Consider the following 25320-nt stretch of genomic DNA (forward strand, 5'->3'; position numbering starts at 1 on the left):
AAGTGATGTAGTTTTTGAGAAATAAGGTAAGTTCTCACTCAAATATTCAAAGACAGAAATTAGTGCAACAAGGTTGTTTTTTCTGTCATTATGACCAATTGAGTCCAAATGTTCACAGATTTGTTATGTTATGCATATGTTGGGATACACCCAGTGAGAATACTGGTACTTGACAATTACCAAAGATGTCCCACGCCTTTGAAGATGTACCACGCCTTTAAAGATGTACCACCCTCCAGTAAGAATAATGGATGCTCCCTTCAGAATACCTTGATCTTAAACTTTCCCTTGAGATACTGGAGCAACCTAATTGGCACTATGGCGGAGATTAGAAGTCCCTGTGGCCGTTCCTGTTAGCTTAGTGCAGTTAAACTTTCTCTACTTTGCAAGTCAATTTCATTAAGGAGTTTTACTTGAAATGTCAGAACCGATTACAGGACTGTTGACTTTATGGTTGTGTGGAGCCATCTCTAGACAGGTTAAATCTAGGATTTTGTTTGATTTTTCTGTTATTGGGGCATTTTTTTAAAAATCAATTAGTGTTTTATCTTGAAGGAAGAATCATAGACGATTGTTGTTTTTCTCAAAAATGGCGAGGGATCCACTCTCACGAGTGTACATTTTTGCCGTTTTGTTCCTTTAAACAGTTTCAGCTAATATAAAGCAAGATATTGCTTAGCAAATTTGTAAATGTATGCTTACCAGCTATTAGAAATTGTGCCTTGAGAACTTAGGGTTGGGGGAATAGATTTTAAAAAATGTTGGAGACAAGTTGACTTGGATGAATCATCTGTTAATATAATAATAATATAATAATATTATTATTATTTGAACAGGCATTGTATTTTGTTTTCCTTTTGCACAAGCTTTGAACTTTGTTCCCCCGAAGAGTTTGGGGAGTTTGTTTTCCAAGGTGCGCAAAAAGAGCAACTTTTGAACAAAAAACTGCCACTTTCTAATTGCTTATTTTCAAGGGACACCTGGGCAAAACACCAGGGGTGTAGGAAGGTTCTCTCCTGGCTCTTTGAAGCTCATTGTATCGGTGACATTTTTGGCACCAGAATCGAGATCCAAACTTTCTGCTGATGTTGAAGTTTTTCATTGTTTTCATTGTCTAGTCACGGTTGACTCATGATTGTGGTTTGATGTGTAGACTTTCGATACTTGGCACTTGTACATGCTCATGTGCGTGATTGATTCCGGACGAGTGTCAGTGAACTGTACTTCCAATGTGTGTTTGTAGCTTGCCAAAACCTCGCCCCTCGCCCCTCGCTCCTACGGGGTTACCCTCCCCCTACCTCCTACAATCATACTGATAAATGGGGGGAAATCCAGAATGTTGTAACTCATTCACACATCAGTCATGAGTTGTCATACTTCCGGAGGATAACGTTTTTTTCCCGTTTTTTTTTTTCAAGAGAACTTTGAAACATTTATGAGGGCACTGGGTGTTCATGGATTGATTTCTCAAAACACGAAGGGCCATTTCCAAATCTTGGCATGGCTCTGGCTCTGGCTCTGGGGTTCGGCTCTATCTTGGGGGTTGCTCTGTCTTCGGGCTCGGGCTTGAGCTCTTGCTGTGAGTTGGGGGTTTGGCTTGGGGCTCGATCTGGTGTTGGCGCTGACTCTGTCTTAGGCTCTGTAATCAGTTCTGGAGCAGTGTACAATTTGTGCAGTGTTCTCAACATCAACGAGTCTGGTTCCCAAAGGCCAAGTCTTTAAGTCAAACTAAAAGTTATGCACTGCCTGGAATTATTCTTCTTTACAAAAAGAAAACCTGCAGTCACATGTCTGTCTTGTTTAAATAAAGAATCCATCAAACAATAACTGAGAAAGACCTGTCTGAAATTTGTGAGATTCATCATCAAACATCCCCCCCCCCCGAAAGTTCGTTTCTAGCTCTCACCCTTCAAGTTCAGCGATGCTGGCTAAAGAGAGGTTACTAAGACGAGGAACCCTGGATGGTGTGGCTGAGGGTTCCCAGTAGATCACTGATAAAGTGATTTCATTTCCTGTGAACTAGACCCTGTGTACGGTCCGACTCTGGGCGTCACAATGTTTTTGGGGGAAAAAAAGAGCGTTTGTTGCCACTTGTTGTGTTGAAGTGGGACTGGATGTGTCACCACGACTCGGCCAGAAGGAGAGGGGTGCCTTTATATCTTGTTGTTGGTGTTTAATCGAGGGAGTGCGTGGATTTATATTGTGTGGTCCAGATTGAGCTCAGGTGTTACTCGTTTTGGCGGGAAAATGGCAGTGATATTTAAGTGCTGGTATCGTCTGCTGTGAGTATAATGCTTCTATCTGTTTTACTTTGCATGTAAATCAATTATTCTTATGGCCAGCTGAGTGACGAACCAATTTGAAAATTGTGCTTCTTTGGAACTCTTGTGGATGATTATATGTGTTAAAGGGTGTATGTACTTTTTGTTGGACAAAAAACACAATGTCCACAGAATTACACTAAACTTACACAGTTTGATGGTAATGATAGTAGAAAGCTTCCCTGAAAATATTTCTTGCTGAGGTGCTGTAGTTTCTGAGAAATGAGTAAAACAATGTCATGAACATAATTTTCGTCTCAGTGATCATGAGACGAAAATTATTTTAGCATGTAAAAACGTATTTTCATGACATTGTTTTACTCATTTCTCAAAAACTACAGCACCTCGGCAACTAATGTTTTAAGGTATGCTTTCTACTATCGTTATCTTCAAATGGTGTAAGTTTAATGTAAATCTGTGGACATTGTGTTTTGTGTTACAAAAAGTACCCAAGGTATCCATTTGGTAATCACTCATTTAATTAATGGCAGTAAAAACTTACTTGGTTAGTACTTGGAAGTACAGCAGCTTCAGACAGTATAAAGCATTCTGAGAATCATTTCACTTTAAAGATGTGGTTACCAGTTTTTATCCCCCAAAATGTTAATCTGAGAAATACTACTGGCAGTAATGTTCGCCAGATTGTGTACTCCAATTGCAGAATATTCTCTCTGCATAGACTAAACTACTCCAGATTTTCGATGAAATCTCAAAAACGTTACCATTTTTTTTAAGTGAAATTTTCACAGGTCTGTTTTATATAATCTACATTTAAACAATTCCAATCTACAAAGAGAATTTACTTTTTGATTCGTGATTGAGTGAGACCTGCAGCCGATTTCACGAAACGCTAGGATTAATCCTAACTCGAGTTAGGGCGAGTTACCCGTCCTAACTCGGGATATATTCAATGCGTAGTAACGTCTATTGATGCGGAACTGAACTCGTCTTAAGCCCTAAGATTAATCCTAAGTTAGGAAGAGTTTAGTGAAATCGACGGCTGATCTCATAGTCAAAAAGAGAAGAGTGGATGACAAATTTCTCACAATCTTTCTGTAAATATGTTTTTGTTAGTAATAACACTCACTTCAGACAGACAAAGTATGCGGAATAAACAAGCATCCTTGTGTTGCAATTGTATACAGGAATTTTACTTGTATACAACACACTAAATGAACATAATTAGGTTACACACTACAACGACTAGAACAAGGACATGGACCTCTGCACAGCAGTGAAGTATTATTCATGATGATGCACCATTAGATGAGAACAAATTGTAGAAATTAATTGATTATAATGAAATTAAATCCTCCTTCAAGCGAATGACTCTTCCTACTTGTAATGACTACAACTTCAGCCTGACTGAGCCCGTTCATTATTCACTACGTGCCTATTTGCATAGCTAATACTGGTTGTTAGTTTGTGACTCAATTTGTTCAGGAAAAATCAGCGACTGGCACTTCATTTTTGTTAATTTTGTACTTCAACCATATTAAGATCATTCAATTCTGATAGGAAATACTGGATTGGGGAGGCGTAATCGTTTTCGATTGATGAAAAATCTCTGGGGAAAAAACTATTTGAACTAGAAATAGTAACATGGTTTTGTGTTTGAGAGTTGTAGGCTCTGTTGTTTTCTGTTAACTTGAAGCGTTGGAAAAATGTCAATTCAAGACTTGTCTTCGTTCGTTGGGGGAAAGTAGGTTATAATTTTGCAGCTGTTTGTGGCAGCTGACAATATGAACTAATGTGGTTGTGTTTGAGAGTTGTAGGTTCTGTTTTGTTAACTTTGGAATCATTGGAAAATATCAAATCAAAACTTGTCTATCATAAGGGTAAATGTAGGTCAAAGTTTGCAGCTGTTTGCGGCAGCTACCTGTTTTGGGCCATCTGATAGTACTAACTAGAAATAATTATATGGTTGTATTTGAGAATTGTAGACTCTTCTGTCGTTTGTTACCTTGGGAAGTGCTAGAAACATGCAATTTCAAGATTTCAGGGATGTGATTTCTCTGTTTTTAAACAAAACTCCGGTTGTTGTTTTGGTTTTTTTCTTTTAAAGATCAAATTCGAAATGGAATGGAGATATAACCATATAATAACACCCAAGATTGCAGAGTAGGGCTTTTAAAACCAAAGATAAATGTTAAAGGAACACGTGGCCTTGGATTGGTCGAGTTGGTCTGTGAAAAGCGTTTGTAACCGTTTGTTATAAAATGCATATGTTTAGAAAGATATTTTAAAAGTAGAATATAATGACCCACATAAGTATCACTCGAAATGGCGTGGTTTTCCTTTTACCTCGTCGGCAAACACGGCCGACCGTGTTAGTTTGCAAAGTTAAAGGAAAACCACGCAATTTCGAGGCAAATGTGTGTGGATCATTGTATTCTACTTTCAAAACATCTTTCTAACCATATGCATTTTATAACAAACGGTTACAAACGCTTTTCAAAGACCAACTCGATCGATCCAATGCAACGTGTTCCTTTAATAATTGGGCTACATGCTTGCAACAGCCTATCACATACCTGAGACTTGTCTTTGGTACAGGGGAATGTAGGTCAAATCCTTTAGCTATTTGAGGCTGCTGCATAACTGACACAAGCCACTTGCTGCTGCTATTGGCCATTTTGCTAGAAGCCTCCTGTGGCTGCTATGCTCTAAAAAGTTACAGTATCCTGACTCAATCATCCTAAAGATGACGTTTAACCGTAGGTACTTTACCTATTCCTACTGGTCTGCTTTTCCCGAAAAGTCAAAGTTGGAAAAAGGATTTGTGTCCGTCTCATTTTTTAAAAGACTTAAATCGCCTGCGGAAATGTCGGCCCCAGAGATGAGAGTTTGATCCAAACCAGTCCGGTTGACGTAAACCGCCCGACGCCCCTGAAGCCACTTTACAGCAGCTCTCTGCTCTGTGGTCCCGGACGACGCATTGAAACAGTTATCCAATTCTCTAGTGGTTTTCTTTTTCCTTGGTATTCATGGCAACGCAAGTCGTCAATTATGACCGAAGTTGTATTTTTCCCGGATGTACACTAAATTTAAAAGAATGATGTAGTTGTCAGTTTTCATGCATTTAATTGAACTGTCTAGAAATTTGAGTGCTCTAGTTTTTGAGAAAACAGCATCTGTCGCTTTATTTATTTGCGATTTTCTGCGACTAGACAGGCAAAAGATCCCCTCGGATGGGCCGCTATTGGTTAAATCAAACGATGTAAATGTGCACCCACACATTCTGGACACTCTGGACACTATTGGTAATTACTCAAAATAATTGTTCAGCAAAAACTTACTTGGTAACAAGCAAGTGGTTGATAATATAAAACAATGTGAGAAACGGCTCCCTCTGAAGTAACATAGTTTTTGAGAAAGAGGATATTTCTCACTCAAATACTCAAAAGACTACAGGCCTGATTCCCTTTTTAGGCATCTGCATGAAAGTACAAAAATTTGTGTAACAAGGGTGTTTTTTCTTTCATTATTCTCTTGCAACTTTGATGACCAATTGAGTCCAAATTTTCATAGATTTGTTATTGTATGCATACGTATGTTGGGATACACCAAGTGAGAATACTGGTCTCTGACAATTACCAAAGGTGTCCCAACGCCTTTAAAAATGTTGGAATCATTTTAGCAAAGCTGAAGTCTTCAAGCTGATCAAGGGAAGCACTGCAGGGTTTTAGGCATTCTACACTCACTTGCCAATACATTATAGAAACAGGATCCAGTCTACAACAGTAATGACAGATTATGTCATCAGTATGTCATTACTTTAGGAATCTATTCCCGCCACATTCAAGTGCACTTCATGTTCAGTGGCCAGCCGTCGATTTCACCTAACTCTTCCTGACTTAGGATTAATCTTAGGACTAAGGACGAGTTAAGTTTGGTATGAATAGGATGCATTGAACCCATCTTAAGTTAGGATGAGTTACTCGTCCTAACTCGAGATTGGATTAATCCTAGCGTTTCGTGAAATCGGCCGCTGGGTTAACTTCTTTAGGCTGATCATTCTAACTCCATGTTTTGGTGAATTGTGTCATACCCAGATCCAAAACATTATAGGCCTTGCCTTATTGCTAGTCTTGGGGTGGCTTTTGTCTTCTCACATTGTGGCTTAATTTCCAGGTGTATTTGCAAACTTCCTTTACCATAATAATTTATTTGATTGTGATAGTTTTGTAAACATTTGTTGTGGGGATAATGTTTTTTGTTTTTTGTTTTTTTATCGGTACCAAGTTCTTGCCTTGTGTGCCAGTTTCTTTTTTGTGATATTTCTCTTTGACATTGTGACTTCTATGGTATATTTTATACACCTTTACAAGTTGATAACATTTCATTGAAGTATAAAGGGGGTTGGTTTTTTTTTGGGGGGGGGGGGGGGGTGGTGGGGGGGGTGGGGGTGGGGCGCATATTTGGTAAAGGAAATGGCACAACTATTTTGATATGAAATATTCAGTTAAGAATCCACATGCCACTGATGTTTCCCTGTATAAGTTAATTGTTTTGTTTCGGAAATGGTAAACATCTTTTAGATAAATTCCACCCTTTAAAGAGATTTTTTTTAAAGAGGTTTATTTTTATTTGAACCGATTACTAGTACCACTTAGATTGAAATCTTCCCACTCTTCCAGAATTCATGCAAAATATCATCATTTAGTGATGAATACCACTCTAAAGTCACATTCCTGTCTTCCAGTACAGGCTAACTGTAAATAAGATTTTTCTGTCTGTCAGTGCAGGATTGCAGAGCTGGCGTAATTACAGCTTATGATGTCAGTCGCCATAGACCATTATTAATGTTTGAGAATGTCTACCACACAAAGCCTATTATATCTTCTGCTGCGATGCCTTTTATATCTAACCCCCTCCTTCCTCCGACAAACATTTACGCAGTTATAAATGCCATTTGTGTGGAATGTGATGCACTGTGTTTTAAAGGCAGTGGACATTGGTAATTACTCAAAATAATTTTTAGCATACAACCTTTCTTGGTAACGAGTAATGGAGAGCTGTTGATAGTATAAAACATTGTGAGAAACGGCTCCCTCTAAAGTAACATAGTTTTTGAGAAAGAAGTAATTGTCCACGAATTTGATTTCGAGACCTCAGATTTAGAATTTGAGGTCTCGAAATCAAGCATCTGAAAGCACACAACTTCGTGTGACAAGGTTTTTTATTTCATTCATATCTCGCAACTTGGACGACCAATTGAGCTCAAATTTTCACAGGTTTGTTGTTTTATGCATATTGTGATATACACCTAGTATAGTGAGAAGACTGGTCTTTGACAATTACCAATAGTGTCAAGTGTCTTTGAAGGACTTGTTATTGTATAAATTGTTGTTGTCAAGTTGTAAACCACAAAGAAAACTGGGTACATTTTCACTTAGTTTAGGTTTGAACACAGACCAATTTACTGGAGCGGGAATTGAATGTATCGGATTAATGTATCGGCGCTCTACCAACTGAGCTATCCAGCCAGATGGTGGCGGTCTCCCTATATGGATTTTTGAATAGTTTGTGTTTATTTTTATAAAAATGTAAATAGACAAACCTTGTGAAAGCTTAGGTTCATAAAACGTTTAAATTTTGAATGGGTTTATTTTTTTTAGTTTCCTGAATCATAACATAATATTTGCAATAGAAACAACTCCTTTGAAAGTGTACTGGCTCTCAATGTCTCCTTGTAAATACAACAAGAAGACATGTATACATTTTGTCGTTCACGTTTTTATGTTTGCATGGATCACACAGCTGGAGTCCATTTCTACACGACATCGACTTTTTGTTCCCCCATGGTGTGACAATATCTCAGTAGAGTTGAATCTTTGCATTGTGTTAAAACCTGCAAAGTATGAACAAACTTGTATATTTGGTTTGCGGTAACACCATGTGTGTATCTACTTGCCAGGTAGAGTTTGTTCTTAGAGAACTGTCTTGCTTTATTCTACTGCCGCGGAGTAGATAATCGGAGGTTCGGGAGACTTCTCAGTTCTGAAAAGAACTGTCCTGCTTTTTAACTATTTCCAGGGCGGATGGTATAGAAAATAGACTGGACTATCCGCCCTGGTAATAGTTTCTTCCAAAGACCAAATGTCATGCCTGATAATACAATACTGTAGTTTTACTGCAAGTGAAATTAGCCATTGAAGTACCCTTGTGCAGTAAAAAAAGAAATACAGTCAATCGTTTGGTTATGAATTCCTGTTAAATTACTGGACTCTGTCACCTGATCCAGTGGCTGGGTAGTTAGCCCTGCGTGACTGTCCTTGTCCAAAAATTAATCCCTCTTCATCTCATATTATTTTTTAAATTTCAGCTTTGAGGCCCTCCGATTTCAGCACAAGGCTTTGAAATTGCTTAAAGATTTTGTTTTGAAATGACCCCCTGATTCACAAATAGTTGAGCACTTGAACTATTCTAAAGCTCACTTGAGGTGCACAGAAGGTTGCTCCACAAAGCATGGAGCAAGGACCCTTGGGTCAAGTACCATTCTTCTTATGGAAATGTTTCTAAAAGAGCTGCCTCTTAGACCTCAATGGAAAAAAATCTATATGCTTCTCCTATTTCTTGTTTTTGTTGCACTTGTTGTAGTTACAAGAACTCTGTGAAGATCATTTAATGAACCAAAAAAAAACATACAAACAAACCAATTTTTTTTAAGGGAACTGCTATTACTATTAATAAATTTTCTTTTTTTATATTTGTTTAACTATTTAGAAACAGAGCTAGTGGCAGAATTAATGATGTAGTAACATTCATTAGACTTAATATTAATATTAACATTATTGTGAATCAAAAAAGCAAATTACGAACGGGCCTGTATAGTTTTGTCAAAATAAAGAGAATTAAACCCTCCACCTCCCCCCTCCCATTAATGACCTCCCACTCCAGTGCATAGTGTTACTATTACTTCAATTACTGCTGCCAGGCTGTATTATAAATCTGGTTTGATCCCTGGTTATAAGGCAGTACAAATGTGTATAGGATTGTAGGACTTCTGTCTGTGATTTCGTCAGTACCTCACTAAGTAAGATTGAATCTGACCTAAAGCTGGACATTTTGCTTATAGGACCTAAAACTACTGTAAGTGGTTTTCTAAAAAATATAGTGGCCAGGTATTTTGAGAGAAACTTTGTTGTTTGGATGTGTATTTTTCTTGGAAACTAGAGGATTGGGATTTAGTGTACACGTACCAAGAGACAGATGAATGCACTTTGCCTCCAAGTCATAACTAATAATTTTAGTAGATTGTAAGAAGTCGGTCCAGGCATGTTCGGAGAACGGAATTGGCAAGCTCTTTTGTTGCGTGTATAGAGTGAGGTATATAAAAATACCTCCAGTAATCTTGTGCTGTGAGCGTTATCCTGTTACGATTTCACTCTGATCACTCGGATATCTCCTGAACGTCAAGTGTGTATACAAAAACATGTGGTGTTTATATTGTGCTAATATTAGGTTGTTTCATCTTGGGTAATAAAATCAAATGGCTCTGCTTATTGGTCTACATGTAGCAGCGTTTAAAGGCAGTAGACACTATTGGTAATTACTCAAAATAATTATTAGCATGAAACCTTATACTTGGTAATGAGTAATGGGGAGAGGTTGATAGTTTAAAACATTGTGAGAAACGACTCCCTCTGAAGTAACGTAGTTTTCGAGAAAGAAGTAATTTTCCACGAATTTGATTTCGAGACCTCAACTTTAGAATTTGAGGTCTCGAAATCAAGTATCTGAAAGCACACAACTTCGTGTGACAAGGGTGTTTTTTTTAAACTTCGCATGGTTCGAGTATAATTAGGTGAGGTTTGCGGTAGCGCCGTGTGCAAATCTCTATTTTTAGTAGTGGTGGTTCTGAAAAGAATTGATGGTGACAACTCAACTCTGACATTATCTCCTGTATTGTCAAGTGCATTATTTGAAAACATGTAGTGTTTATATTGAGCTAATGTTAGTTTGTTTCATCTCCGGTGATCAAAATCACTCTAAACTCTCTGCTTTATAAGGATCTAGCAGCGTGGTGTTTTATAAGTAGATTGTTTCATGGAGGTAGTCTTGTGTAAGTAGGATTTGAAAGTTTGCGTGGTGGGAGTATATTTAGGTGGTGTTTGCGATAGCACCGTGTGTAAATCTCTTTTGAGTAGTGTTGGTTCTGAAAAGAGGCTGATGGATGACAACTCAACATCTTCAGAGAAAATACTGAACTATGTCACATAATGGTGCTTGTTGCTTATTTTAACTTAGCAGATAAATCTGTTGAGCATTATTTTCTTCTGCAACTGGACCCAAGTATGCTTCATCTATACACTACATTACATTACACCTAGGTCAATCTTCATGACTGAGCGTAAAACCATTGGACACTTTCGGTAAACAGTATTTTCCAAAGGCCCACACTTCGTGTATCACAACTTATTTATAAAATAACAAACCTGAGAAAATTTAGGCTCAATCGGTCATCGGAGTCGGGAGAAAATAACGGGAAAACCCACCCTTGTTTCCGCGCGTTTCGCCGTGTCATGACATGTGTTTAAAATAAATCTGTAATTCTAGATCTATCGAGAATTGATAATTGTTTTAATGTTTTCTTTAAAAGTAAAGCATTTCATGGTATAATATTTCAAGAGAAGTCTTTCACCACTACCTTCTGTAAACCCTGTAAATTATTTGTAAATCTGTGGTTTAAAAAAAAAAAATTCTGTTCCGAAAGTGTCCAATGGCTTTTAAGCGGAATTCTGAGCTTACTGCATGTGATTCAATCGGATATGTGGTTAGCAGCACCTTGAACTGGGGGCCTGGATTATTGGAAGTTGACATGGTTTATTGAAAGTGAGCCATTCCATGAAGTTCAATCCAAATGTCACGGTGTCAGTCGTTTTTTGTTTCATCACCGGTTCCCTATAGATGCGTTCCATGTTTTGTGTGCTTAGTCAATGTTGTACAGTTGGTACTCTGTTGATATTGATAATCAAAATGGATTAATAAACTTTCAAGTTGAGGAGGGAGGGGTGTTAAGTTCAATTGTTTTTATCATCTAGGCTTAATTTCATAAAGCTGTTGAGCAGAAAATACTGCTTAGTAAATTTCTTTTCTATTTAAAAAAAAAAAGCTAGTGGGCACCAGTTGCAACAATGTAAACTTTGTCGAGTTTTGGCTGGTAAACAGTTTCTGTTAAGCAAGATGTTTCTGTGCTTAGAAAATACTGCTTAGTAAATTTCTTTTCTATTTAAAAAAAAAAAGCTAGTGGGGCACCAGTTGCAACAATGTAAACTTTATCGAGTTTCGGCTGGTAAACAGTTTCTGTTAAGCAAGATTTTTCTGTGCTTAGCAAGTTTTTATGCTAACCAAAATATAGGCTTTCATGAAATTGGTCAATGGCCATCTTAGAATAGTTTATTATTATTGATTTAGCTGTTTACAAAAAAACATAAACAAACTTCCAGAAAGTATTACTAAAACACATTTGATACTCAAAACGGAAACAATTAAACTTATCAATCCAGGTTTGCAAGGACTAGCACCAAAGTGAAAGGTCACGGTCACCTTGATGTGGGTTAGTCCAACCATAGAGCAAGGACCAGCTATATGGTCCAACCATGGTCCAACCTGAATAATAATAATAACTGTATTTATAATGCGCCTTTTGCCAAAGGATACAAAGCGCCAGGAAATATTACTGCAAGGAGTGGGGCGAATTTTTGAGATAAAAGAGCTAATCCTTTTAATAGTACCATGTAATGGTTTACAAGGTGCTGTGGCGCAATATGCTGCCAATCCAGCCAGGAACACCGGGGCGAACCCCTTCTCTTTTCGATAAGTGCACTGGGTTCTTTTACATGCGTTTACACAACACATGGGACCAACGGCTTTACGTCCCATCCGAAGGACGAAGCAATTGGTTATGTGTCTTGCTTAAGGACACAAGTGTCACGGCTGGGGATTCGAACCCACACTCTGCTGATCAGAAACACCAGAGTTTGAATTCGGTGCTCTTAACCGCTCGGCCACGACACTTCCACGAACTATCACAACTTCAGTTGAACAAACACACACACACTGGACAATCTTTAGTTTTCGATGCTCTCTTCCTGCCTTGATCTATAACTGTTTCCTTCTTTGATTCCTTTACCAACTCATGGTGTACTTTTGTACTACTTTTCAATCTTTCTCCTATCATTAGGGAATCTCTTAGTTTCTCTCTATTTCATGAAACTCTTTAGACTCAACTCTATCATGTTAATTTCTGTTATGTGCACCATAACGATGGAAGCACATTATCAATTATAATTGTTAGTGTTTTGTACCAAGTTCCAGTGAACTTTCTGGTATTTTCCAAATCATGGCGTAACCCACAGTTACCTTTTCAGTCCTGCAAAGAATGAAGGCAATGATGTAACAAGAGCTTAGCATTCCCCTTGAACTGTCTTGAAGTACTATAAGCTGATGACAGGTGTGGGTATGGGGCTTTGCTTCTTTAAAGGGAAGGTACACGTTCGGTATTACTCAAAACATATAGTAACTTAAAACTGACTTGGTAAGGAGCAATGGAGAGCTGTTGATAGTATAACACATTGTGAGAAACGGCTCCCTCTGAGGTAGTATAGATTTTGAAATAGAGGTAATTTCTCACTAAAATAATAAAAGACTTTTAGCTAGAAGTCTTTTATTCCTATCTGAGAGCACACACATTCGTCCAACAAGGGTGTTTTTTCTTTCATCATTTTCTCCCAAATCCGATGACCAATGGAGCTCAAATTTTCACAGGTTTGTTATTTTATGCATATATTGAGATACACCAAGTGAGAAGACTGGTCTTTGACAATTACCAATAGTGTACCTTCCCTTTAAAGGGGTATGCCATTGATTCTTTAGGGAAGTGTACTTTTGTTCCCATTAACTTGAAATCTGTAAGACTCTCATAAAAATGTGGCCTGGTTCCCCCTTTTCTTTTATTGTGTCTTCATTGTTTTCTGGGAATCTCAGGAATTCTGAAGAGAATTTCAGGGGACACTTCCCTAAAGAGGGAAGAGTGCTCTTTCATTTTAATTTTTATTAAATTTGATTTATTCATCCTCTGCCACCTTTCGGGCATGGTATAAAATCTCTAATAAACTTCTAAGTGAAATAAGGAAAAACATGAACTGGGTTATGATACTGGTGTGAAACCATGAGCTAATTTTCAACATACCTTTGGTAATAAGTCCACAAATTAATGATCTTAAACACTTTCTTGGTAAGAAGCACTGCAACTGTTGATAATGTAGAATATTTTGAGAAACAATTCACTTTTAAAGACACTGGACACTATTGGTAATTGTCAAAGACCAGTCTTTTCACTTGGTGTATCTCAACATATGCATAAAATAACAAACCTGTGAAAAATTGAGCCTCAATTGGTCGTCGAAGTTGCAAGACAACTATGGGGGAAAAAAAACACCCTTGTCACACGAAGTTGTGTGCTTTCAGATGCTTGATTTCGAGACCTCAAATTCTAAATCTGAGGTCTCGAAATCAAATTCGTGGAAAATTTGTTCTTTCTTGAAAACTACTTCACTTCAGAGGGAGCCGTTTCACAATTTTGTATTCTATCAACCTCTCCCCATTACTCATTACCAAGTAAGGTTTTATGCTAATAATTATTTTGAGTAATTACCAATAGTGCCCACTGCCTTTAAGGGTTTTCTAGAAAGGGATTCAAAAATATTTCAATCTGATGAACATTCTGCATGGAATGATTCTCAGATTGTGTGTTCCAGTTCATTATTCTTGCATGGGCATATCTGCTCTAGATATTCGGCGATATCTCCTAAACTCTACCACCTTTTGAAATGATATTTTTTTGCAGGTTAGTTTATTTGTATATATCTACAATACTAGAGAGTTAAAACAATCAAACTGGTACAAAAACAAAAGGTTTACCCTCCCTTTTAAAGTGGTGGAGGTTTCCTCAAGGCAAGCTTGTAGAGTGGATCACTCTTCCCATAGAGTCCTTGCTCTATGCTCTTCCCCTCTCCAATATATGGTTATAATTGTGTAAAAAAGAATGAACATTGTAAAGAACCTGCCGTCGATTTCACCAAACTCTTCCTAACTTAGGATTAATCTTAGGCCGAGTTAGTTCCGTATCCATAAATGTTATGAGGCATAGAACCCATCCTAAGTTCAGATAGGATTAATCCTAGCGTTTCATGAAATCGGCTGCAGCTAGGACAGGTTGACACAAATGAGCACAATTGAAGAAAAACTAGTCATGCTGTCTTATGGGTTGACTGTTTTGCAACAATTTTTGTTTATGTGAATCATGATTCTTGAAGAAATGAATGTGTCAGTTCGTTTGAGGATTGTGTCCAACGAGGATGGGTTGAGCCAGCAGAGGACAACTCAAGTGAACTGCATACAATTTTTTCTTAGCAGTTTTACCAACTAAAATGAAAGGCGTCACCGACCAAATCTGATCCAATACATTGCCACTGGTTCACTGCTCATGCTCGCTAAGCAATATTTTTTTCTAGGGGGATAAGGAGGTTTCTGAAGTTAGACCCTGGGAATATGACTAATCTAGTGTCATTTTGGGTATTTAATAAGGGGGGGATGGGGGGGTATTTTCTCCTGGTCTCAAGAGAAGTTATGTTTACCTGGGAATAAATCTGTCGGGGAACCTGTCAAGTTTTGGACGACTGTACACATGTATCTCAGTAAGAGTCACCGAAGCTGTTTCCCCAAATCAACAACCTTGAGGAAACGGTGTCTTCTCCCGTGATGAATGGGTTTAGACAAGGCAGCAAAATGTTGCGTGAGGTATTGTATGTAACCTTACGGGGCAAGCCGGTGTGGCGGTTTCAGTCTTCCGCTGTGTTCAGTTTTCCGGGTGACGTAGCCGGACATTTCAACACGTTGTTCGAACGGTTTTAGCTTTCCGGCGTGTTCAGTTTTCCGGGTGACGTAGCCAGACAAAAATACCGCCGCGAGTACCCTGGCAAGTACTGTAGTTCAGTGAAATAAAACAAATAACTAAACAAATAAAATAAAATAAAAAACGGTAATAAATCAATTTAATAAACTAAACCAGAATAATAAAAACTTCTTCTGATTCTCTGATGCTCGTTCGGTATAAATACAGGATAATTTGCTTGGTCTTCACACCAAATTCTCTCATTCGATCCACGCATTCAACGCTCGTTGTACTCGTGGACGCCGCCATGACAGCTACCGGAGAGTAACACGGATGACTCAATACGGCACTAAAAATGGACTATTTTCGCTTGCTGTGCGCAGGCATCGCATGATGTAATGTTACCGTATTTGGTCATTCGAAAAACTGAACACGGCGGAAAGTTGAAACCGCCACACCGGGACAGGGGTGAGACCTTTTTCTCATTAAGGTCAATAACCTTTCTAAGGAAAAACAATTAAGAGGACAATCTACATGAAGTTCTTTTGCTACTTATGGACATCCTAGGAGGATTCAGATTTGGTGCTGTTGCAACCAACACATTGAAAGTGGAGCAGAGGATGGCCTGTCAAGACATACATCAACCAACTCCAACTTGGGCCCAATTTCATAGAGTTGCTAAGCAAAAACCAAGCATGATACCAGTCGCAGATTGTACATGTGATATGGTATTTTAGCCGCTAACCTTATTCTAGTAAGCATAATTTTGTTGTGCTTAGCTACTTTTTGTGCTTATAAGCAGCTCTATGAAACTGGGCCCTGCCCTGCGGAGGACATGGGCATTGCAGGCTAGACAGGAACATTTGGAAAGCAGTCACAAACGTCCGTCGGAAGCCGTTGGGAATGGAATGAAAGAGGACTCTACTGATTCGTAACCATTTGATTTTCATCTTCTTATTCTTTTCTTCTTCTTGTTTTCCCGTTGCAGGAAAAAACCCTCGGACAACGGAAACCTTGGGCAGACGTTGACGTCTCCCATTAACAGAGCCTCTTCCCTCAAGCAGTGCACAAAGAGTCATCGTATCTTCCGGCCCTCGGACCTCATCAAGGGAGAGGTCCTGGGCCAGGGTTTCTTCGGAAAAGCCATCAAGGTATGGGTCCCTAAAGTAGTTCATTGCGGAAATGTTAGGCTCAATACAAAAATAAACAATGTTTAGCGTCCTGCCTTTTTAAAAAAAAAAGGAAGGAGGAGAGCCTTTTTTAAAGACAACTGGCTGGGCTTTTTTTTTCCCCAGAAAAAAAAAAGAATTTTCGTTTGAGATCGTTAAAATGTATCCTTTTTTTTATGAAAAAGGAAAAAGATATATGTATATATATATATTTTTTTTATTAAAAAAGAAAAGAAAAAAGAGGAGGGCCTCTAAAAAGTAATGGGCGAGGATGCTATACATGTTTTTGGTGGGTTTGTTTGCTTTATGAACGTAGATGTGCCCAATGACCTCATTTCCTCCGCAACGGAAGAAGAACTGGATAACCCCCAAACTGTTTTGACAAAAATTATCTGATACATAAACGTAGAAGACGGCTTTTGATTTTCAGGATTTTGATTGTTCTCATATTTGTCCTCTCAGTGCTTTAAGGTCATTACTGCAATTTCATACTCTTAATGATCCAAAGGTCATACAAAATGAAAAAAAAATCAACTCAACAACTTAACTTTTTTTATTTGGGAATTAATGTTTCTTTTTGTCAAACAAATGCTCTTGATCAATACCAGGAGCTCCAAAATATGCTTATAAGCAATTTGATGAAATCCACACATACTACACTTAAATGACCTCATGTTAATTTTTAAGAGGTTTAGGGCTCTTTGTCCTCTAGCCCGTTTTTCTCTTATCACAACCGAGAGCAAGTTCGATCTGGCACCATGGTTAACTAAAGGTTGACTATTTTGACTCGAACCCAGGCTGGTCGACCATTGGTTGACTGTTGTGGTCGACCATTTGGAACCAGCCTTAAAACCATGGTTTCTTTAGTCCGAATAGCCTGTTCCATGCTATTACAGGTAGAGCGCAGAGGGGAACCGGTGACACTATAGCGAAAACGCGGAAGGCAATTATGGAGTGTTGGAGTGTGTTTTGGCGACCCCAACCAAAGCCCAACCGAGTCCACAAGTCGGGTAACGGTTGGTCTGAACAGCATCGTCACTGCGCTCAACCGAACACGCGAAAACGCTCATTCAACCGATGACCACACACACTCTTGAATACCGTGGTACCGATGGTTGACTAGGCTTCCAAACGAGTCGTGCGAGTGAGTGTATTACTGCGCATGTCTGTTGCTGGTCAGTAGTCGACTAAATGTGCGAACTCAAACTTGCTCCAAGCAGATGTGATCAGATGATTGACTCTCATTTATATTATGATTTGTTCACTGTTGAAGTCATGCTCTTTGTATTGTTGTCCGTTTCTTAGGTTACGCATCGAGGAACTGGTGAAGTTATGGTCGTCAAGGAATTGATAAGATTCGAAGATGACGCACAAAGAAATTTTCTCAAAGAGGTATGTTTTGGGTTAAAGATAGAGAACAATCTATGGTAGTTGGAAGTATTTGTTCGGTATCACTGCTTCCTTTAAAAAAAAATCCCTTCTCTCAGACCATACAATATCATCCTCTGTGGTTCATTAAATCTGTGCACAATGCGCCACATTTTTTACCGCGTGAGGGCGCTCTCAATCACTTCCGGGGGTATATTCATTCATACCCAAAACAGTTATTAAAGACTGGAACAAATTACAACCACCGACATCTAATCCATCACGGACAGTAAGACTTTTAAAGGAGCCATTTTAATCCACCTCTAAAGCAACTTCAAACTAGGCGCAAAAAAAAAGGTGACAGAACGCCTATTAAAACTGTGCAGGCAAATCAAGTATACCCCCATAGAAGTGATAAAAATACTATTGAGAACGCCCTCATACACGCAGTCAAAAATACGGCGCATTGGGCCACTGTACATAGGCTGTGCAATTAAATGGTTTCAAAAAATTATTGCCAACTCCCTGGGAAAAGGCCACTAATAGCAGTAGGATTTGAAAACATGTACAGTACGACACTCTCAGCATGGATCTTCCTCATTTATGGTTTTTGGTATTCAGAGACAGAAAACAAGTTGGAAGAAGCAGAAATGTAAATATAAAATCTTCAGGTTCACATACCCTTTCTCTTTTCATTTATGTTGCGCTACATAACCCTAGGTAGTTATTTGAAAAAGCCAAAACTTGATGGTGTTTGATGTTGATTGATTCTTTTTAGGTTAAAGTACTTCGTAGCCTGGACCATGTCCATGTGTTGAAATTCATAGGTGTTCTCTACAAGGACAAGAAATTAAGTCTGGTTACAGGTTAGTATCCAAATCCACAAGTTTGTTTATACAGATCACTAGCATCTTCACAGACCTGCTTTGTGTAAAAAATATTCTGCTTAGCACATATAAGCAGCTGAGCGGTTACGAGCACTGGACTTGAGCTCTGGTGTTTCTGATCAGCAGAGTGTGGGTTCAAATCTTGGCTGTGGCCCCTGAGCATGATACTATACCATAATTGCTTTGTCCTTCGGATGGGACATTAATTGGTCAGACCTGTGTACGTGGATTGATAGAAAAAAAACCCAGGGGTAACAGAACCCAGGGGTGGATTTCACAAAGGTAGTCCTAACTTAGGACTAGTCCTAGGCAATGCTAAGAGATAGGACCAGTCCTAAGTTAGGACTACCTTTGTGAAATCCACCCCAGAACACTCATCGTGGAAGAGTAGGAGTTAGCCCTGGTGTTTCAGGGCTCAAATTTAATGGGGAAATCTACAAAATCTTTAGTGGACCAGAATTGTTTTTACAGGACCATAATCACATTCAGAAAAAAATCAAATGCAATACTTTGATGATCTCTTATTTCTCTTTTATCAACAGAGTACATAGACGGAGGAACGTTACGAGATGTCATTATAAATATGGTAAGTTTACTAAATATTTCAATTTTTCTTTTGTGGAAATGGTTGCTTGGAAGTATCAAATTCATTTAAAACCAGTTAAATAAAATTTATATATAATAATATGTATAATAAATAAGAAAGTAAACTGTAAGAAAAAACTCTCCAATTTGTTTATTTTGCATCCATTGCCTTCATCCACATTGTGTGGCAATTCTGAATTATTGCTATGGGTTTGTTTTTATCTGTTGTGTGAAATAAGATATGTATTTTTAAAAATATCAACTTCTCTTGTGTAGTTGTTATTTTTGTTTGATTTTTGTATCATCTTCTATTTTCAGGATTGTGATTATCCATGGCTGCATAGAATAAATATATCAAGGGATATATCATTAGGAATGGTAAGTCAGCTGGACAATTTTGCCATAATTTGTAGTCTGTATTCTTGTGGGTTCCCTGTGGACTCTACAACCACCACCATGAGTATGGGACCTCTTGTTTAGCATTTATCCATTAAGTTTTATGTAGTTTCATGGGGTTTTATTGTGTTTTTTATGGGTTCGTGGAATTCCTGTTTTGTATATTTCAGTATGTAAAGTTTATTGGCAGCTTGTTTTACTTCTTTAATCTGTAAAGCGACTTGAGCGTCCCTTTAGGCAGATTTTGGTGCTATATAAATACTTTTTAGTACTATTATTATTATCACTAACAAAAGATAGTAGCATTACAAAAAAGTTCTATTCAGCAAACATTTGATGTTTTTATGTTGATATTTTTTATCCCTAGACGTATCTGCACTCGATGGGCATCATACATAGAGATCTCAACTCCCAGAACTGCCTCGTCAGAAAGGTAAGATACCTACAATTATTCAGATGAGACACTGGTAGACATTTGAAAAAAATGATGAGAAGGTGTTCAAGTACAATGCTTTATAGTTTATTTTTGCTTACCAACTGTCCAAAATGTTGTATGTGTATTATTGGTCTCAAGCTGTTTCTAATCAGCAAACTGTGGGTTCAAGTCCCGGTCCAGACACTTGTGTCCTTATGCAAGACACTTAACCATTATTGCTTCATCCTTCAGATGGGACGTAAAGCTGTTGGTCCTGTGTGTTACCTAATACTTGCATGTAAAGGAACCCAGTTTACATTTATCACTCAGAGAAGAGGGGTTGCCCCAATATTTCTGGCAGTGGCTGTTGAATCTTATAAACCCTTATAAGATGCTACATAAATGGGTCTCATAAATTCATTTGTTTTCCTTACATTACTTATAGTGTTTCTGTTTGTCGAAGCATCTTGAGTACCTTATTTGTAGATACGTGAACTAGTAATGATTTTCAACACTGAACTAGCCAGCTGGACCACTTGGGGTATACTGTGACTGGTCCTCATGTGTTTTAACTGCCATTTGAGCAGTGAACCACTGTTAAGAGAGAACAAGTTTCATTATATTTTTCTCCCCTGAACAGAACGGGCTGGTAGTCGTAGCTGATTTTGGATTAGCGCGCATCATGGTGCAGGACAAGACGGATCCACGTGTCCCGTCATTTGACAGGAGTTCCGGCACGAGACGATCCGGTCGTAAGAAACGCTACACAGTCGTTGGGAACCCATTCTGGATGGCTCCAGAGATGCTAAAAGGTACGTTAGGGTCCAGGCCTCGAAATAACCCATGACAACCACAGCAATACACCGATCCAGTAGGCTCTGCGCACGACACACGTGTGAGCAAGAACACGTGGGGCTCTCCAATGCCTTTCTGCACAACTCTGCCATGCGCGCCAAGATACGCGCACGCATGTCGGACCTTATTTGTCGGGCCTTTGTTGCGTTGTGATTGGTCAATACGCAATGGGCGGAGCTTAGTGGATTGGTCTATTGCTGTGGTGCCCTGGGCTTTTGCTGTGGTACCCTTTGTATGAAAATACAAATTTTAAATTTTCCTCTTTAAAGTGACCCATACACAAGGAAAATTGCTGTGTCCCCTTTAAGAATTAATATGTAGGTCATGGTGTTAGTTTGGATTGGTGCAAAAAAGGAAATTATGAATCTTAAAATACTATTTTAGGCACATTTTAAAAAAAAAAAAAAATGTGTGTTTATCTAAAACCTTTTAACAACCTTTTTAGATACCCAAACAAATTTTTGGTTTGTCATTTGTCGTCTGTTGATACATTCGTCTCAAGCCAATAATCTTTTGAGCACTCCTCATTGGCTGATTTCTCAAATACTTCTCCTCGCCAACCAATCACAAACCAACAGTTCTATGATACACTCCTCCTTATTGGCTGATATCTCACCAAACCAATAATCATATAAAACACTTCTCCCCATTGGCTGATTTCTCACCTCCATCTCCTCATCGACCAATCACAGGCAAAGCCTACGATGAGCGCGTAGACGTCTTCTCTTTCGGTATCATCATGTGTGAGCTGATTGGTCGAGTCAGCGCTAATCCCGACCACCTCCCGAGGACGATGCAGTTCGGACTCAATGTCGCCCTCTTCAAGGAGCAGTATTGTGACGGCTGCCCGGTGCGTCTTCTGGACATCGCCACCAAGTGTTGTGAAATAGAGCCAGAGAAAAGGTTGGTCAGAATTAACTTTTTTCAGAGCCCGCTTTCGGGTTCATTTTGAACCTAAAATGCCCAGCTTTTTCAAATTGTGTATAATAAAGTCTTTCTCACCAAACAAATGTATCTTGCTGATTTGTGTTGCATTGGTACATGCCAGAGTCAATGTTATTATATTGCCAATCAACCTCTACTGACCTTAATTTTTACATAATTTTTTGTTATGATGTAAATGGTTTAGCTCATGTTCCCCTCTCTTTACAGTGTTTCTGGTTGATTGTACTTTTTATCGGCTTTTGGTTAAAGCCATTGGACACTTTCGGTACAGATTTTTTTTTATTTTTTTTTTTTAAGTTCACAGATTTACAAATAACTACAGGGTTTATAGAAGGTAATGGTGAAAGACTTCTCTTGAAATATTATTCCATGAAATGCTTTACTTTTTGAGAAAACATTAAAACAATATCAATTCTCGATATCGAGCATTACGGATTTATTTTAAACACATGTCATAACACAGCAAAACGTGCGGAAACAAGGGTGGGTTTTCCCATGATTTTCTCCCGACTCCGATTGATCCTAAATTTTCACAGGTTTGTTATTTTACACGAAGTGTGGGCCTTGGACATTACTGTTTAACCGAAAGTGTCCAATGGCTTTAACTGATTCTGTGGTATTCAAATCATGGTGCATTTTGTGCTGTCGTTGCATTGCCATGTTACATATCTATATGCATTTGTCACTTAAATAATGTGTTTTGATGAGTAGAATAGTATGAATAAACAGTTAACTAAGGTTCTAAAAATTTAGTTTCCATTTTATTAACAAATTTAAAAGTAGGCCCGACCCGAGAGGGGGCTGTTTGTGACGTCAATCAAGGCGCGATATTTGAAGCACGACGGCTCAAAGTGTTTGCTGCACAGCGCTGGGAAAGACGTCGGACCGGACCACCAGCAATACACAAGCAGCAATACACCTGGTCGACATTGCCGGAAAAATGCAAGAAATAAACCTTTTTTCGAAGCGTACAAACTCACGACTAGGACTTGCATGTACTTGCACGTACGTGTGTTCGATGTTCGATCGAGACACATTCTGCCTCGATTGACGTCACAAAAGGGGTAGGCGAAGTCACCCCCAAACAACTTTATCTATTTTTTAAACATATAAATCGTTACAAACAATTACGCAAAACATTTTCTATTGTTCATTAACATATACTCTAATGTTTGAAGGAAAAAAAATTATATTTACAGGTGACTTTAAACTACTATTTTCTCATAGTGTTTCAGCAAATCTCTCTTAGTTTTACTTCTATTAGCAAAGTTTTAAATCCTCAAATAATTATTGATGTCCTTTTTCCCATTTTTGTTTTAATCTGATGTTCCAGGCCGGATTTTAACGACCTACAAGCCTGGCTCAAGTCTCTATCACTGAAGGTAGAAACCAACGGCATCCAAAATGGAACAATACGGACAATATCCATCCCTGTTTCCACAACGGCGACGTCATCAACAACAACACCAGCTGATAACCTACCTGCCAGTGACTGAAAGCTTGTCGTCACTAAAGATAAATAGACACGACGCAGCTTTTTTGTATATACAGATTTCCGCCCACTTCCAGCTTTGAATCTTGAGAGAGTATCTTGAGAGATTATAATCTCAAACACTGATGAGATCTTCTTGGTATTACTGTCTTCTCAAGTTTCTTCAAAATATAACTTCTTCGGCAGTGAAGCCGAGAAATTCTTCACTGTTAAAAAAACAGTGACTCGTCTACAGGACTCGTCTACATTTGAAGACACCTCAAGTGTTCTCTATAGAAGGGAGTTTTGTTCTCCATTTTCGCTTCAGATCCAGAGGACATCATCATAACAGGTCAACGGTTTGTGTAACCATCTTTACAGTTTTCAGTCAAGTACTTCACGAATAAGAAAGTGCTTCGGTTAGAGAGCTTGAAGATTTCTGCACCACATCGTTATTAAAACGACAGTTCGTCTTCCAGAGGAAGTTTTTCTACAGGACTCGTGACACTCGTCTACATTTGAAGACACCTCATCAAGTGTTCTCTATAGGGGGGAGTTTTGTTCTCCATTTTCTCTTGAGATCCAGAGAATTATCATCGTAACGGGTCTCAGATCATTTGTGTAACCGTCTTTAGTCAAGTTCTGCGTGGATAAGAAAGTGCTTCATCAAGAGAGCCGAGGATTTCTTCACTGCAGCAATATTAAAAGTCAGCTCGAATTTCAAATTTCTGCTCCTTCCAAGTCTTTGAATCCATACTAAAATAATTTCAAAATTACTTGGTCAGCAAGGTCTAAACTTTGATTGCCCAAAAGAATATCACTCCATAAGTATTCTCACAAGCACTTACTCTTAGAATCCAAAGGTCTTAACCAATGACAATTGTCGGTAATTTGTACCTAAATATTAAACCATCTGCATTGGTCAGATAATAATACATTTTGGTACCCCACAACACTGCCAGCCATATTATTGTAAAGTTGCAACATGAATACCTAAATTCTACCCCCCCCCCTCTCCATTCAAATCCCCAAGACTTCTCAAATTTTTCAAGAAATACTCATATTTTTGTGCCTAATCACAATGACATTATGACAATCTACATTTATACTACATCCCACATAGCTTACAGAAACAAAGTCTTTCCTGACCGAAAAATTCTCTGGAAGTTTCTCTTTTCAAAGCCAAAGATGTCTGAATGGTTTTATACTTCTCATGTTTATTTAGTGTGGAAGCATTTGCTCACATTTAACCAAAGTGCACACTGCATGTAAATAACACGATTTGAAATGCTTGTACATACTTTTGTGAGTTATACATAACACTCTGAGTGAAGAATAGTCATAAATACTCGGCAAAACTCCCTAGTGTTGATTTGCACTCTGGTATTGGAGAGTTCATTCCCTCTCACTGTCGGACAATTAAATAGACTTCATCCACAGAATGCTAGATGCACTATGCCAGATGACATTGAAATATTATGTGGTGAATGTGCATTAGAATCTACCCTCTTACTATCTGACCATTTAAAGACACTGGGGTGGATTTCACAAAGAGTTAGGACTAGTCTTATCTCGAGTTAGGACCAGTTACTTGTCCTAACTTAGGACTATCCATGCAATTTGTATATCTCCTAGGACTAGTCCTAAGTTAGGACTAGTCCTAACTCTTTGTGAAATCGACCCCTGGACACTATTGGTATAATGTCAAAGACCAGTATTCTCACTTGGTGTATCTCTCAACATATGCATAAAATAACAAACCGGTGAAAATTTGAAGAACTCAATTGGTCGTGGAAGTTGTGAGATAATAATGGAAGAAAAAACACCCTTGTCACACAAAGTTGTGTGCTTTCATATGCTTGCTTTCTGGACCTCAAAATCTAATTCTGAGGTCTCAAAATCAAATTCAAACATTTTAGTGGAAAATACTTTTTCTTCGGAAACTACATTACTTCAGAGGAAGCCGTTTCTCACAATGTTTTATACTATCAACAGCTCTCAATTGCT

The 25320-nt window shown here is 38.4% G+C and overlaps 1 protein-coding gene across 3 annotated transcripts in view; it reads left to right on the forward strand.

Annotated features, from left to right (window-relative positions):
- LOC117290649 (LIM domain kinase 1-like) overlaps window positions 1-24901 on the forward strand; it is a 72036-nt gene extending 47135 nt beyond the window's left edge. For all 3 annotated transcript variants that reach the window (XM_033772165.1, XM_033772163.1, XM_033772166.1), the window contains 9 exons: window positions 16211-16373; window positions 17697-17783; window positions 18538-18625; window positions 19189-19232; window positions 19550-19609; window positions 19995-20060; window positions 20683-20854; window positions 21590-21800; window positions 23176-24901. In XM_033772165.1, the coding sequence (XP_033628056.1) occupies window positions 16211-16373; window positions 17697-17783; window positions 18538-18625; window positions 19189-19232; window positions 19550-19609; window positions 19995-20060; window positions 20683-20854; window positions 21590-21800; window positions 23176-23338 (1054 nt within the window). In that variant the 3' untranslated portion in view covers window positions 23339-24901. The remainder of the gene's footprint in view (window positions 1-16210; window positions 16374-17696; window positions 17784-18537; window positions 18626-19188; window positions 19233-19549; window positions 19610-19994; window positions 20061-20682; window positions 20855-21589; window positions 21801-23175) is intronic.
- The last annotated feature ends 419 nt before the right edge of the window (window positions 24902-25320 follow it).

The sequence above is a fragment of the Asterias rubens genome, chromosome 5 (genome assembly GCF_902459465.1).
Source record: "Asterias rubens chromosome 5, eAstRub1.3, whole genome shotgun sequence".
Lineage (NCBI taxonomy): Eukaryota > Metazoa > Echinodermata > Asteroidea > Forcipulatida > Asteriidae > Asterias > Asterias rubens.